Consider the following 14,351-nt stretch of genomic DNA (forward strand, 5'->3'; position numbering starts at 1 on the left):
ATTAATTTACTAATAAACCTATTGGTGTTAACAAGTTTCATTGCAGCGTGTGTCATTCGTAATGCTCAAAATACGTATAGGTATAGTTTATCGTCTGCAGTTATGAGATATTACAACCGAGAGTAGTTGCGGTGTTGCATTCCCTTCTCTCCTTAAAATGGAGTAGCTACATTAAAACATCCCTCGCGACGACTTTCAATACTATCATTTTTTTCTTTTTTCCTTTATTTGTACGAAATCTGAGATTATTAACAATACATTGTTCATCGGGGACCGAGCTCTGCGGTCTCGAAGGAATCACTGCAACGGATCCGCAGAGAGCGACTGATGAGAGCGGAGAGCACTGCAAATAACAATAATTGTTGATAAACGCATTATAATGTTGTAGTCAATATCGAATACCCATTATTATTTGCCTACAAATGAGAGTACCTATACTTTGATGGAAAGTGGAGCGAAAAAAATATAATCCACCTTCTTCGCCGACAGTGAAGTCTGTGCGGGCAAGTCGTCGTGCACTCGAATCGATATCGGCCGATTACCGTCGCGGATGATAGACCGAGAGAGAAAGGGTCGACGGAGACTGCACGGGCGGTTAATAATCGCAGTAAAAGGCTCTTCGGCCGGTAAAAGACGCGTATATTTCATACGCGCACACACACACACATAGAAGGCCGTTCGGCGACATATATATTATTATTATTATACATTTTATACGAATAAGACCCACATTAAGCGCTCGCCTCTCCCTACCACGGCGGCGCAGACACACGGCCGCCACCCCGTCCACGGTCAAATCGTCAAATCGTGTCGGTCGCGCCCGAGTGGAGTGCACACGGCGGCGCGCGTATTATTACAATATATATGTAGTCACGCACTTGTAGCTTTAAGCCCGCCGCCGATCCCGACGCTCACTTCTGTCCAAGTCGCTTACCCGCAATCACGGTCCGCCGCAGCAGTCTTTCGCCCGGAGTGCCCACGAGTGAATAAGTAAATATAATAATAGTAATAATATTAAAAATAATGCACCTAGGCGCTACTGTATAATATTATCGCGTCCGTCGCTGTATTGTTTTATTTTCCGATCGTTAGTAATTTTATCTTTTCAACGCTTTTTCCCGCTGTGTATTTAAAATAAGGATTTACATTTTTCGCGCATTTTTTACCCTGCAGGTACAAGAGTACGATTTGCGGCCACAATTATCTGCGTCCGCGCGTTCGATCGATAGACAAATTTTTTTAAATTCGATTCGGCATTTCTTCTTCTTTTTTTTTTTTTTTAATTATAATTTATAAAAGTACCCGGAAGATATATAAATTTGAAATAACGGTATTTATAGTAAATTTTCATTTCTGAATTTATGTTTTTAAATGTATTCGTTTTGGCTTTTTATCTAAATAATTACAGTGTTAAAAGTCCATACATAGCTTACATTAATTTATCTGAAAAAAATTACAGCCTATACTGGTAGTTAAATTTGACTACAATAAATACAGTTTGTAATATGATAATATATTATTTTAATTCAGAACGGTTATTTAAGAATATACACAGGCATAAACTACACATATTAGAATATAAGATGGAAAACATTCTCGATTCTACTCATTTTTAAACAAAATATTTTTTTGTATTGAACAACCGTGCACAATTATTCGCCTTTTCTGTATCTTATCAATTATTACGATTACGAATTGTTATTCGCTGTATGTCACTATGTATAATTTTATCGATGTAAATAATAATACAAAATAGTTTTAAATTTAAATTATTTGTACATTTTGTGCTCACTACATAAATATTTATATACTTCATATAAAAGTGAAAATATCTTGGTTTTTACCTAATAGTCTGCTTACTAATGCGATTATAAACGAATTTATATAACTGACAAAATATAATAATACTTAATTGGTTCTAATAGTTATATATGTTCTTATAAGCAAATGCAGGAAAACAAAAAAATGACAAGTGTTAAGTGTTGTATCGATATATTATATCATATAATATGTAAATCAATAAATTTATATAGTTGATAGTCTGATAGAGAAAAAATTTAAATGTTAAACGCTCCGCATGTCTTATAATATTATTGTTAAATGTATACTGGTATAATACATGCTGCTGTAATAGTAAGTAAAAATTGTTTATCAATTTTAGTCATGTACACAGGTCATTTTATATTAAGTGGGTGTCGGCACGTTATTATAGAATTAATTTAAATATATGCCTATAAGAATGCACAACTTTAAAATATTGGTCTTTGTATTTTAAATATTTTGGGTAATTTGAGGGACTTTTTGGATATGATAAACTAAGTATTATCAAAAATATTACGCTAATTGTGTTTTAATGAAATTAATTTTGGATTTATTGCAGTCGAAGAAGCATTTTATTAGATCAATATTTATGTAATATAGGTAAATGCAGGTGATTATTACACTTAAGTTATTTTTCATAAAGAAAATAATTCTTAGAAAACATTAGCTTTAATTATTATTGTGTTGTCCATATTAATGATTATAATTTATAATAAATCCAAACATTAACAAACTTCAATTTCAAATATATTTTATTTGCTGCTGTCTTATTGGAAATTATTTTTAGTGCTGTGTGCAAAAAGCATAAACAAATAAAAATACAGGCGTAACTAGGATATGGAATTTAAAATCTGTAGTTATAGCCTTTCGAGGGCTTGAGTCCTGTGAATCGAAGTTCAAAATGAGCTAAAGCCAAAGGTCATTAGAAATAATTCTCGAAAATCAAAAGTAAACAATAAAATAAGTATATATTTATTATCCTACTTTAAGTGTATTTAATATTTTATAATTGTGTATGCTCGTATTTAGAAACAATTACTTTTAAAATATTATCAAAGATAATTTATTATTAATCTTATTCTTTTTCTATATGTTTGATATAGCTGAATCATTTTTATGACATGATCGACCTTATATTATTATGTACGTCTTAATACGAGAAAAAAATCAATCATATTTTACATTTTTGTGAACCATTATAATTGTTTCTGCGCAAACTTTTTTTTTTTTCAATGCCTTAATAGGGTTTAAAAATGCATATTGAGGGCTACGTCCCTTCCAAAGTTACAGCGATACGTATACATATAATATTATCTTCATAGTTTATACTATAATAATATGGCGTATAGAGTCAAGCGTTTATGAATTGTATTATAAATAAATAAAATCGAATTAACATCATAATCGTTGTAAATACTTTTATTAAAAAACAATTGTACCACGTGTGGCATTGATAAAATTAATGATATAATATTTTTATGTTAATATGGCATTCTTAAAATAAAGCATAGGTATACGTTTATTTATAATATATACTATGGTTCATGTTTAAAATATATCGTAATAGATTCAAAAGTATAAGTTTAGCTAATGTAATAATAATTAATAATTACGATGCAATGTAATAAAATTGTAATCGGAACTAAATGATATTTATTAGTATAAGAAAAATATCACTTTTTTCTATGAATTAAATTTGATTATAAAATTAAATAACATCGAGATATAGATAGGGATACGAATTATGAATAATATAGTTTTAAGTTGGTGAGGCAGCCAAATTACGAAATAAGTTTTCTTGTATAACGATGGAAAAAAATGTCCTTAACCCATTTATAGAAAGATATACTTACTTGATTGAGTACAATTGAGTTGTGCATTATTGAACCCATTTAGTGAAAGGACTTAAACACACATAATTTTTTTAATAGATAAAAATTCCATACATTCAACCCTATAGTAAATGATTATTAGAACATGTTTTTTTTATCTTTTTAAGCCGGTCTTCATGTATTTTCCCAGTGTTTCATACATATAAAAACGTCATCCAAGGAAGTAATACTACGCACCTATATTATGTGAACTATACAATTTATTATAAATATACCAAGGTTATTTACAAATATTATTCATCGGTATTAAATTATTATGTTTAGACTTACTGGCTACAGTTAACTGTCTCGAACTGTCTTATTACAATAAAATATTTGTATAAATACAACTAAAAATATTTTTAATATCAGTTAAAGGTGTATAATAGAAAAAAAAATGAAATATATGTTTAAAAATTAATTAAAAACTTTTTTGCTATACTCGCTCATCAATTAAACTTTTAAGTATTGAATAATTGTTTAATTAATTACAAATTTAGTTTACTATTCTAATATGATGTAATTAGTTATAAATAAATGTTATGAACCATCCATATTTAAAAAAAAAACTGGTCGTACTGCTGTAGGTCCTACTATATAGATACCAGCTTAATTGATTTCAATAGATAATCACCTAATGTTAACATAATTGGTACTTAATATCATACCCCTTATAAATATATATAGTATTATAACATATATGCATACAATTTTTACAGTATATATATATACTATCTGATGCCATAATGTAGTGTAATATAATAAAAATTTTTATTATTATCAAGAAATATTATTGAATCGAGTTGACTAAGTGTTTTAATATAATCAAATTATAAATCAATACTTACGGTATTGTACTAAAATGAAATACATTTTTACGTAAAACAGCTTTTATAAATTAAATATGTTTTATTTTCAATATAATGTCATGATATCTAAACATGTATCATTACTATCATTATTGTTTGGACAAATGGACCCTGACACGGAGACTGTTTACTTCCGGGGGTACAGGTGAAAGGGTCTTACAAATTAGGTATTATTTAGGCATAAAAAATAATGATTTGATTTAGCGATTGTATATTCGATTGTGATATCTCTTGGTGCACACATGACCTCACTTGTCCACTAAAAAATGTAGTTCAAGGTATTCGGAACTGGTTTTACGATCTACTTTGGTTTTTCTTATTTACTAATAATATAAATTATCTATAGTTCAAATATTTCGATATTCATGATATTCAATTTGTTTTTATGAAAACAAAAATAGGCAATTGAGTTAGTATAATATAATAAATAACCCTAAAACCTAAAATATAAAAATGCATTAGATCTAAGAACATTCTAATTAATATTTAAATCATAACTCATTATATATCTAATTTTTATGAACATAATATTTCCATTAAATTAAAATATGCTTTTATCACATTGCATACGCTTAATCGTATTATTATTTATAATGTTACATAATTCTCATAATTATTATATTTAATAGAAGACCATAGAGGTACTTAAATATTTTTCTAATTCTTTCATTGGTAAAAATGGTTTTATAACATAAACTATATAAACTATTGTGTTTATCTAAAAGACTCAGTTAAAGTATTAAGCCAACAAAAAAAAAATTAATAATATCAATTATGGTATAAATGTTATTTAGACTATTAGACTATATAATTTATTCTTTAAGGTTTACCCTACTATTGAATGACAAATGAAAACAAAATATTTTTTATATTCATTAATTTATTTTATGGCAAGTCACTAATAAGAAAATTATTGATTAGAAATATTGCACATAATATTATTTAACCCAATTAACCCGAATAATACATTTATTCAGATTACAAAACATTGAAATATAATATGTTTATTAAACTTATATTTTTAATAAAATATTTACAGAAATTATGTTAAATAATAATTTTTAATTTGAAATTTGTTATTTGTTTCATCTAGGATTAAATTAAATACAAATATAAAAAAGACATATCATTACTTATTAGTTATTAGTTATTACTGTATATATTAAAATTAAACGTATCAAATATATAAGTTAATAATTATAATTTATATTGGCTCATAATATTTATGTATATTTTTATGTACATAAATTGTAAGCTATAAACTGTATAGGTACGTAAACCAATCGTCTATTGACCTAAACTCACTATTCTAATAGATACAACATTTAGACATGTAGGTACAAATTTTATGATGTTAAAAGTTGTATTATGTTTTTAAGTATTTATAAATTATAATACAGTGTCTCAAAAATTATTGAGTTGTATTAAATTCTATACAAGAGTGACAAGCATGAAATAATATAGTATTACGTTGTGTCTTCAATTGATTTAAAAACAAAGATAATTGTTTCAATCAACTTTTTTAACTGTTCAAATTTATGCGTGTAATAGTAGTAATTACATTATATTATTATTGTTATTATTTCACCAAACTCGTTTGATTCATATTAGTTTTATTTATGTAAGAAATACTTGAATATCTATATGTATAATCTAAAAAATAAGTAAATTATTATTATAGAAAAATATATTTTAATTGCATTTAAACTTGAAACTCAATAGTTCTATTTAATTTTAGCAAACCTGTTGTAATTTATTAATTAAAAAAAAAATCATTAAGGTGCACAAATTATGTATATTATATATATTTTAAATAATGATGGTAAATACTTTAATAGTTATGGTTATTATTTATCATACTTTGAGTAATAACTAACAACAATAATAATATTTATAACTTATAAATTATTAACAAATATAAATGTTTTAGTATGAAATTAGGTGGGGTAATTATTAATGAACTTGAAAATTGACGCTCATTCAATTTCCCAATTGTGTTTAATTTTTAAACAACAAATGAGGTTTTATTTCAATATTCAATAATTAATTCTATAATTTTTATACAAATATGCAATATTGATATTGAAAATTAAATAATATTATTTAATAAAATATCAGAAAACATTTTACGATATTTTGATCTTTCATAAATTTAAATGCAATAATTACCACTTTCGAATTTGATACGAGTTGTGATAATTGATAGGTAATACTTAAATAAGGTAATAATATATTAAGATGATTAATATATTTATAAATATACATATTTTTTGGGAGCTATAGTTTATCATTGACCCAATTCCAATATGCGAATAATATCATCTTCTTATAACTATTTATATTATAAATTACATTATTAAGTCATTTTCAAATTGAAACAATTAATTAATAGTTGCATATTTAAATGTAATCCTAAAAATAAACTATTTTTATTTTTAGTTCAAAAAATATAAAATGGAATTCAAAGAGTTCAAAGAATTTTCGACAGACATGATCGATTACGTGGGAAATTATTTAGAAAACATTCGAGATCGGTAAGTGATAGAATGTTTATTACTTATTTTTTCAAGTAACATTTAGTACAATAAATATTTCTTTACGTTTTATTGTTTGCAATTTTGCAATATACATTGACAATAAATGAAAACTTTCAAGGCTTTAATTTATTGTTATTGATTTTAAGAGTATACTTAATTTGGCAAATCACGCCACAAAATATGAAGAATATAAATGCATATAGTTTTTATAATATAAATATTATTATCTTATTATATTAATAAATTAATTTAAAAAAATACTAATTTACTATTAGTTGTTACGTATAGGTAGCTATGTAAATAAAAAAATAATTAGGACATAAAGGATCCTAGGTAAATATTTTAAACAATTACCACGTTTATATGCAGCAGTTAATGCGCATTAACTTAATACGCATTAAGTTAATGCGCGTTAGGGAACGGGTTTATATGCACCTAAAATATCAAGATTAGATGTTGAATAAAATTAAAAGTTAATGTGAATGTTTTTTAATTTATGTTTTATTCTTTGGATTCCATGATCAAAGATATAGTCCATAGAGGTAAGTTACTCTGTGGTATGGTTTTAAGTATACTTTAATTCGCATTAAAGCATTTACATGCATTTCTTAATCCCGGAGTAAGAATTAATGTCCATTAATTACTACATATAAATGTGATAAATAATTACAATTTACATTAGACCTAGGTATGTTTATTTAACGACTTACGAACTAAACTATTTTTATTAATTTGATCTTTAATATATTGTAATGTTGATATAAATATTTAGTTTTCTATCATTATAAGATATTTATTTCAAGGAAACATGCATAATACTAAAATATTTAACAGGTTTTGTGAATATTTCTAAAAATGTTGTTATATTAAAATATTGTTAAACGATAATGTTTAGTGCATTTTATTTATATGATTACCAACAAAATATGTAATTTATATTTATATTCTGTGTATAAAATGTTTTAGAACTAGGGAATTTGTTGACTAATACTTGTCGACGTAATATTACGATGTTATTTTATGAAATTAATTTATATTACAGGAAAGTATTGTCATCGGTAAAACCTGGTTACTTAAGACCACTTTTACCAACCGAGGCGCCTAATGATCCTGAAAACTGGAAAGATGTGATGTCTGACGTCGAAAAACTAATCATGCCAGGGGTAAACACTCCATATTCTAATTTCTAATAGTTAATTTTATTAATTGTGTAATTCGTTTGTCTATTTTTATAGGTTACTCATTGGCATTCTCCAAGATTTCACGCTTATTTCCCTACTGCAAACAGCTACCCGGCCATCGTTGCTGACATACTGAGCGATTCAATTGCTTGCATAGGATTTTCATGGGTAAAGTCATTAATTAAACTTTGACAATTCACAAGAATTATTAATGATTTTTTGTAAAAAATTAAACTAATTATTTTGAATAAGCAATGGATGAAGATTAGAATACATAAAACTTTTGTTAATATTACTTATTTATAAATACCTACAATTCTAGTCTTCAAGATATGTATTATTATCAAGTTTTTTTATTGATTTACTAGTATTGTCTTAAATCTTTGAAAGTTATACATCATATACTTAGGTATGTAATAATTAATAAATATGAACTAAAAATACATCTGTAAGTCAGTTTTACTTAACCTACTTACCGTTATTTTTATTTTCAAAATTCAAATCTAATATAATAATATTAGTTTTTGATTATAACTTATTACTAATCACATTATTCGCATTTAATTCGTTCATATTGTATTTTAACTTAATTGTTTGATCTTAAATCTATTATACTGTGACACAATTTTAAATCAATAGTTGATAAAAGCTATTGTGGATTATGAGTGTTTTTTTTTTTACTTGATGAAATTTTAACAAAAATGATAAGTGTTAAACATAGGTACTTATTATCAGTGTTAGGATAAATTCACAATGCACTCATAAATGCATTTAAATATTCACAGTCAATTTATCATGAATGTAAATACGAAATTAATGCAATTTCATGTTCGAACTGTTAACTTTAAAATAATAGACGATAGTATGTCAATACGACATCAACAAAATTATTATTATTATTATTATTAAGATCTTAATATGACTCAGCACTGTAATAGTTATTAATTTATTATTCATACGTATAATTATATTTGTAAACATCACGCATATAAAATTTATTTAAAATGTAATTTGAATGCATTATTTTTGAATGTAACATATACGTGAATTCTTGATTTTAATTAAGTAATGTGAATCCATTTATTATTAGCTGGTCACTAAATAAATTCATATAATTATGTGCTTTAGATATCAAGCCCAGCGTGTACTGAATTGGAAGTGGTCATGATGGATTGGTTGGCTAAAATGATAGGCTTACCGGAAATCTTCTTAGCCTCTGCTGGCCTGGGAGGAGGTGGAGTAATTCAGGTGGGCATGTTGCAACACTATTAATAACTCAAATATGTTTATATATTTAAAGATCTAATCTATATATATATATATATATTAAAAATGCGTCACAGTTAACGTTTCGATTATTAAATTATAATAAAATATAAATGGAAAAATAATTAAATGTTTAAACTTTTAAAGTTTATTTCACTTTTTATATGAACAAAATGATTTGATGTTCATAAAGTGACACTGAAAAAAAGGTTTATTTAAAAACAGGTAGTTTTCTTTAACTGAAATGTAAAAACTAAAACTATATACTTTAAGCCTCTAATTTATTATACTATAATTATAGATTTTCTTAGTAACTTTTATCTAATGAAAAATAACTTATTTGTTAGCTTATAATAAAATCTTAAGATAAATAAATTGATATTTTATGACTAGTTATTTCGCCGTTTTAAAAATTTGTATTTATATCAATAATATTAATTATTGCACTACACATGATATTTTATCTAAATCTAATATAAGTGTAAAAATAAATGTTATAAAATGTTTAAGTTAGTATTTACCGAACCTTGAAAATTACACTGTTGAATTTAAACATTTTACAAATTTCAAAATATGCTGTTCTAAAAACCTGTTTATAGTTAGATTCTTGACGCTATAACTGAGTACTATAATATAAATATAATAATTTTATTTTATTGATGTCATGACGATCATTAAGTATTCAGGTACCGGTTGATAAAAAATTTAAATTCATACTTGATATGTAAGGTACGACTACAGTAGAGGCGATTGTCAAATTTTTAAAACTAAATAAATATAAACAATCAAATTATATTTATTTTCAAATTTTCTTTTTTGATTTTTATGGTTATTTTAATATTAGTAGTGGGTTTCCTGATGACGATCACTGGATCTATCATCGATTATAATAAATACTAAAAAATCATACTTAAGTAGAATGCTATTTAAATACATTCAGATCATAACATTATGTATTATTTTGTTTATAATTGAAGACATTCCTAAATGCATTTGAATATAAAAAATGTTCAACCTAGCCTATTAATAATTAAAATAGAATTAATTTATGCAACACATCGATTGTTTTACAAATTAATTTTTATCATTATATTCTTCATTTATCTGCAGCGCTACAACACCTATACAGTATACCTTTATTTTCGTGTCGTTTTTCATCATTATTATTTTTTTGATTAACTTCTTGATTCTAAGCCAAGCACCAACAACTCTACGCAGTAAAATAATAATGTTATAATCATTTATGACGAACACAGGGCACGGCCAGCGAAGCCACTTTGGTGGCGTTGCTGGGCGCCAAGGCGCGGATATTGCAGATCTTGAAACAGGCGGATCCAACGCTCGTGGACGTGGACATCGTGCCCAAGCTGGTCGCGTACTCGTCCGCGCTGTCCCATTCGTCCGTGGAGCGCGCTGGCCTGCTGGGCGGCGTGCTGCTCCGCGCCCTGGAAACGGACGGAGAGCACAAGCTTCGCGGCGACACGTTGCGTGACGCCATCGCCAAGGACCGTGCGGACGGCCTGATCCCGTTCTTCGTGGTGGCAACCCTGGGCACCACCAGCTGCTGTTCGTTTGACCGCCTGGACGAGATCGCCGAGGTGGGCAACGCCGAGAACATTTGGGTGCACGTGGACGCCGCGTACGCTGGTAATTATAGTATACCTAATGCCATCTTTGGTGATGTGAGTTAAATACATTTTTGGACAAATATAAATCGATGTAAATTACTAGAATGTATCAGGTAAATTCTTTTACTGTTATTATAATCGAGCGTCCTATCATTTTAAATGTTTTTACAAGCGCGATACCTAACTACAAATTACAATTTAGGTGCCGTCAGTGCCTATAATACCTGCTAATGTAATATTTCGGTTTAGTATTTAATTTTTTCACATATTTTGAAAAAACAAACACTGTATTAAACTCATATTATCAATTATTTGAATTTTAGAATATTATATATTTAATACTTTCATGTTGTACAATAATATACATTTTAATGATTAGCTAAGACCGGCGTGAACAATGTCAGAAATAAATAACACACAAAAAAAAAAATATGTTTAAAAATTTGCCAATTTATCAATTTTATGTAAATTAACCGAAAATAAATTACTAATAAATTTCTTATACCTAGCTAATTAATACCCATCGTAGTCATTATTGCCTATGTGATTTTTGATTTTCTTAGCCTGTGCATCCTTCAACACAAGAGAACTAGTGCAGATAATTTCCTTCCAACTCTCAATTGATACACGAAGTTATTAAGATTTACTGTCGAGATGTACTTGCTTAGTTAAAAAAAAAAATTAAAACAATATAACTATGGATTATAAAAGTTATACATTTTAATATAAGTAATTAATTATTTACTATATTTTGTATTGCAGGATCTGCATTTGTTTGCCCGGAATATCGTCATTATATGAAAGGAATAGAATTAGTCGAATCATTCAATTTCAATCCTCATAAGTGGCTTCAAGTTACTTTTGATTGTTCAGCAATGGTAATTTAAAAAAAAAAATGCTATACCTAAGACTTATGAATAGAATATTATTATTAAAAATTGTTTTATTCTATTTAGGCTATAATAGTAATAAAACTAATATAAATTGTCTACATTTGTTTTAATACAATAGTGAATATGAGGTTGGTACCTACTCAATTATTGAATACAAATACCTGTACAAGATTGATGTAATTTATATTAATTCTGTTTCGAAAAATTTTAATATCGTAGAACGTATTTGTATTCAATAATTGAGTAGGTACCAACCTCATATTCACTATTATATTAAAACAAATGTAGACAATTTATATTAGTTTTATTACTATTATAGCCTAAATAGAATAAAACAATTTTTAATAATAATATTCTATTCATAAGTCTTAGGTATAGCATTATAATTTATATATTATTAATAGTTATTAATTATTATTTTTATATATAGTGGCTAAGAAACCCAAATTACGTGATAAATGCTTTCAACGTAGATCCACTTTACTTGAAACACGAACTTGAGGGACAAATGCCGGATTACAGAGTAAGTAATATGCTCCAACAATTAATTATTAAGATTAAGCGGGCATCGTGGAAATGCTTACACAATTATACCCTTGTTCAGATAATTTGTATAAATATAATTTTATTTTGAAAAGCATTGGCAAATACCGTTGGGCCGTCGTTTTCGTTCACTAAAAATGTGGTTCGTGTTCCGTCTAATTGGTGTTGCAAACCTTCAAAAGTCCATCAGAAAAGATATAAATCTTGCGCTTGAATTCGCCAAACGGTTGGAAAACGATCCAAACTATGAACTTTTCAATGAAGTTACTATGGGATTGGTGTGCTTCAGAATTAAGGTTAGGACCTAAGACATATAAATTAAAATAATATCATATTATATTATATGTTAAGGTATTCGTACTTTTACTGTAACACATATTATAATGAATACGGCTGGATAAAATGACCATAATAAGATTTTTAAATCTAATATTAGATCTTATACTTTGGGTATTATATTATTAAAATATTACAAATGTTGGCTAGTATAATTAAAGGCCTATAAAGTTAAAATGTATACAAATATTTAATAGATACATTACGAAAATACGGAAATATCATTATGACATAATGTAAAATTAATTTATAATTTTTATTCATAAATACTTGAACCACCTATATAATATAATTATTTTATAAAATATTTACTATAATGCATCTCAGATAAATATTTGGCTACTTAGTTTTATCGATAAAATAAAAATATTAATGTGTCATTTTGTCCAGTGCATTTAATAATTATGTTTAAATACAACAAATCATTTATACGAGTAATTGTGTAGGGATCCAACGAACTCAACGAAGCGTTGTTGAAAGAGATAAATGAACGAGGCAAAGTATATATGGTCCCATCAAAAGTCAAAGGATCCTTTTTTTTGCGTATGGCTATTTGCTCGAGATATACACAGATGGACGATATCGAAGTGACATGGAACGAAGTGAACGAAGCCGGTAAAACCGTTTTAAGTAAACAATAGAATCCGTCTTAGTAATATTAAGATTAAATGTAACAACTAAAATGAATTCTGTATTAAATATTGAACACGAATGATTCTTAAAACTAGTATTGAAAAATATAAAATAAAAATATCACTAACACTAATAAAACAAAATTTAATAACCATACTTATACAAAGAAAAACAACATTTTATTGCGATAGATACTTCATTAAAAAAAAATTTTAATCAATACCTATTGTTATTATACTATTTTTAAGGTCATAGTATTACGTATGTATCTTGTTTTTCCTTAAAGTGTAAAAACACAAAACTATTATTGTATTGCTCTAACGATAGCAAATACAATTAATTAGGTAGGTATTATTTATTTATTATGAAAAATATTAGACATTGCTAAATATTATATAAGATATAGTAAAAATATACTGTAAACTTTTTAGATTAATCTTTCCGTTTTACATTTTAAGATATTTCATATACTAAGATTGTTAAATTCATATTATTATTTGTTTATTTTAGAGTTTATACTTCAGGTCAAAAACATAATACTTATACTATTGTTACTAATTATTATTATAAGTACCTACCACATTTATACATTTAGAACGGAAACAGCTTAAAAAGCATCCGTACTTAGGTCATATGGTGATACAAAATACTTAAATTGCTTTTGTATTTTTATTAAACGCGTTTGATAACACTATTCAATGTTATAACTTATGATAGCTAGCTTTTATTAGTGTTTATATGTTGTAATAAAATAAAATTTTAAGTTTAATTAT

General features: G+C 26.4%; 1 protein-coding gene across 1 annotated transcript; it reads left to right on the plus strand.

The window, feature by feature from the left end:
- The first annotated feature begins 869 nt into the window (after window positions 1–869).
- Window positions 870–13,727, plus strand: LOC112591417 (aromatic-L-amino-acid decarboxylase). Its single transcript, XM_025335230.1, has 10 exons — window positions 870–990; window positions 7,001–7,095; window positions 8,141–8,261; window positions 8,334–8,447; window positions 9,408–9,527; window positions 10,802–11,192; window positions 11,936–12,051; window positions 12,497–12,589; window positions 12,705–12,905; window positions 13,392–13,727. The coding sequence occupies exons 2-10, from the start codon at window positions 7,016–7,018 to the stop codon at window positions 13,584–13,586; spliced, it is 1,431 nt and encodes a 476-aa protein (XP_025191015.1). The 5' UTR covers window positions 870–990; window positions 7,001–7,015; the 3' UTR covers window positions 13,587–13,727.
- The last annotated feature ends 624 nt before the right edge of the window (window positions 13,728–14,351 follow it).

The sequence above is a fragment of the Melanaphis sacchari genome, unplaced genomic scaffold (assembly GCF_002803265.2).
Source record: "Melanaphis sacchari strain LSU unplaced genomic scaffold, SCAv2.0 Contig134_pilon_pilon, whole genome shotgun sequence".
In the NCBI taxonomy this organism is placed as follows: Eukaryota; Metazoa; Arthropoda; class Insecta; order Hemiptera; family Aphididae; genus Melanaphis; species Melanaphis sacchari.

Bases quoted from the DNA above. Each gene is read 5' to 3' on its own strand.
- LOC112591417 (XM_025335230.1), top strand. From the start codon at position 7,016: ATGGAATTCAAAGAGTTCAAAGAATTTTCGACAGACATGATCGATTAC. The intron at 8,262-8,333 runs GTAAACACTCCA...CTATTTTTATAG, and splicing joins AAAAACTAATCATGCCAGGG to GTTACTCATTGGCATTCTCC. The intron at 9,528-10,801 runs GTGGGCATGTTG...TGACGAACACAG, and splicing joins GAGGAGGTGGAGTAATTCAG to GGCACGGCCAGCGAAGCCAC.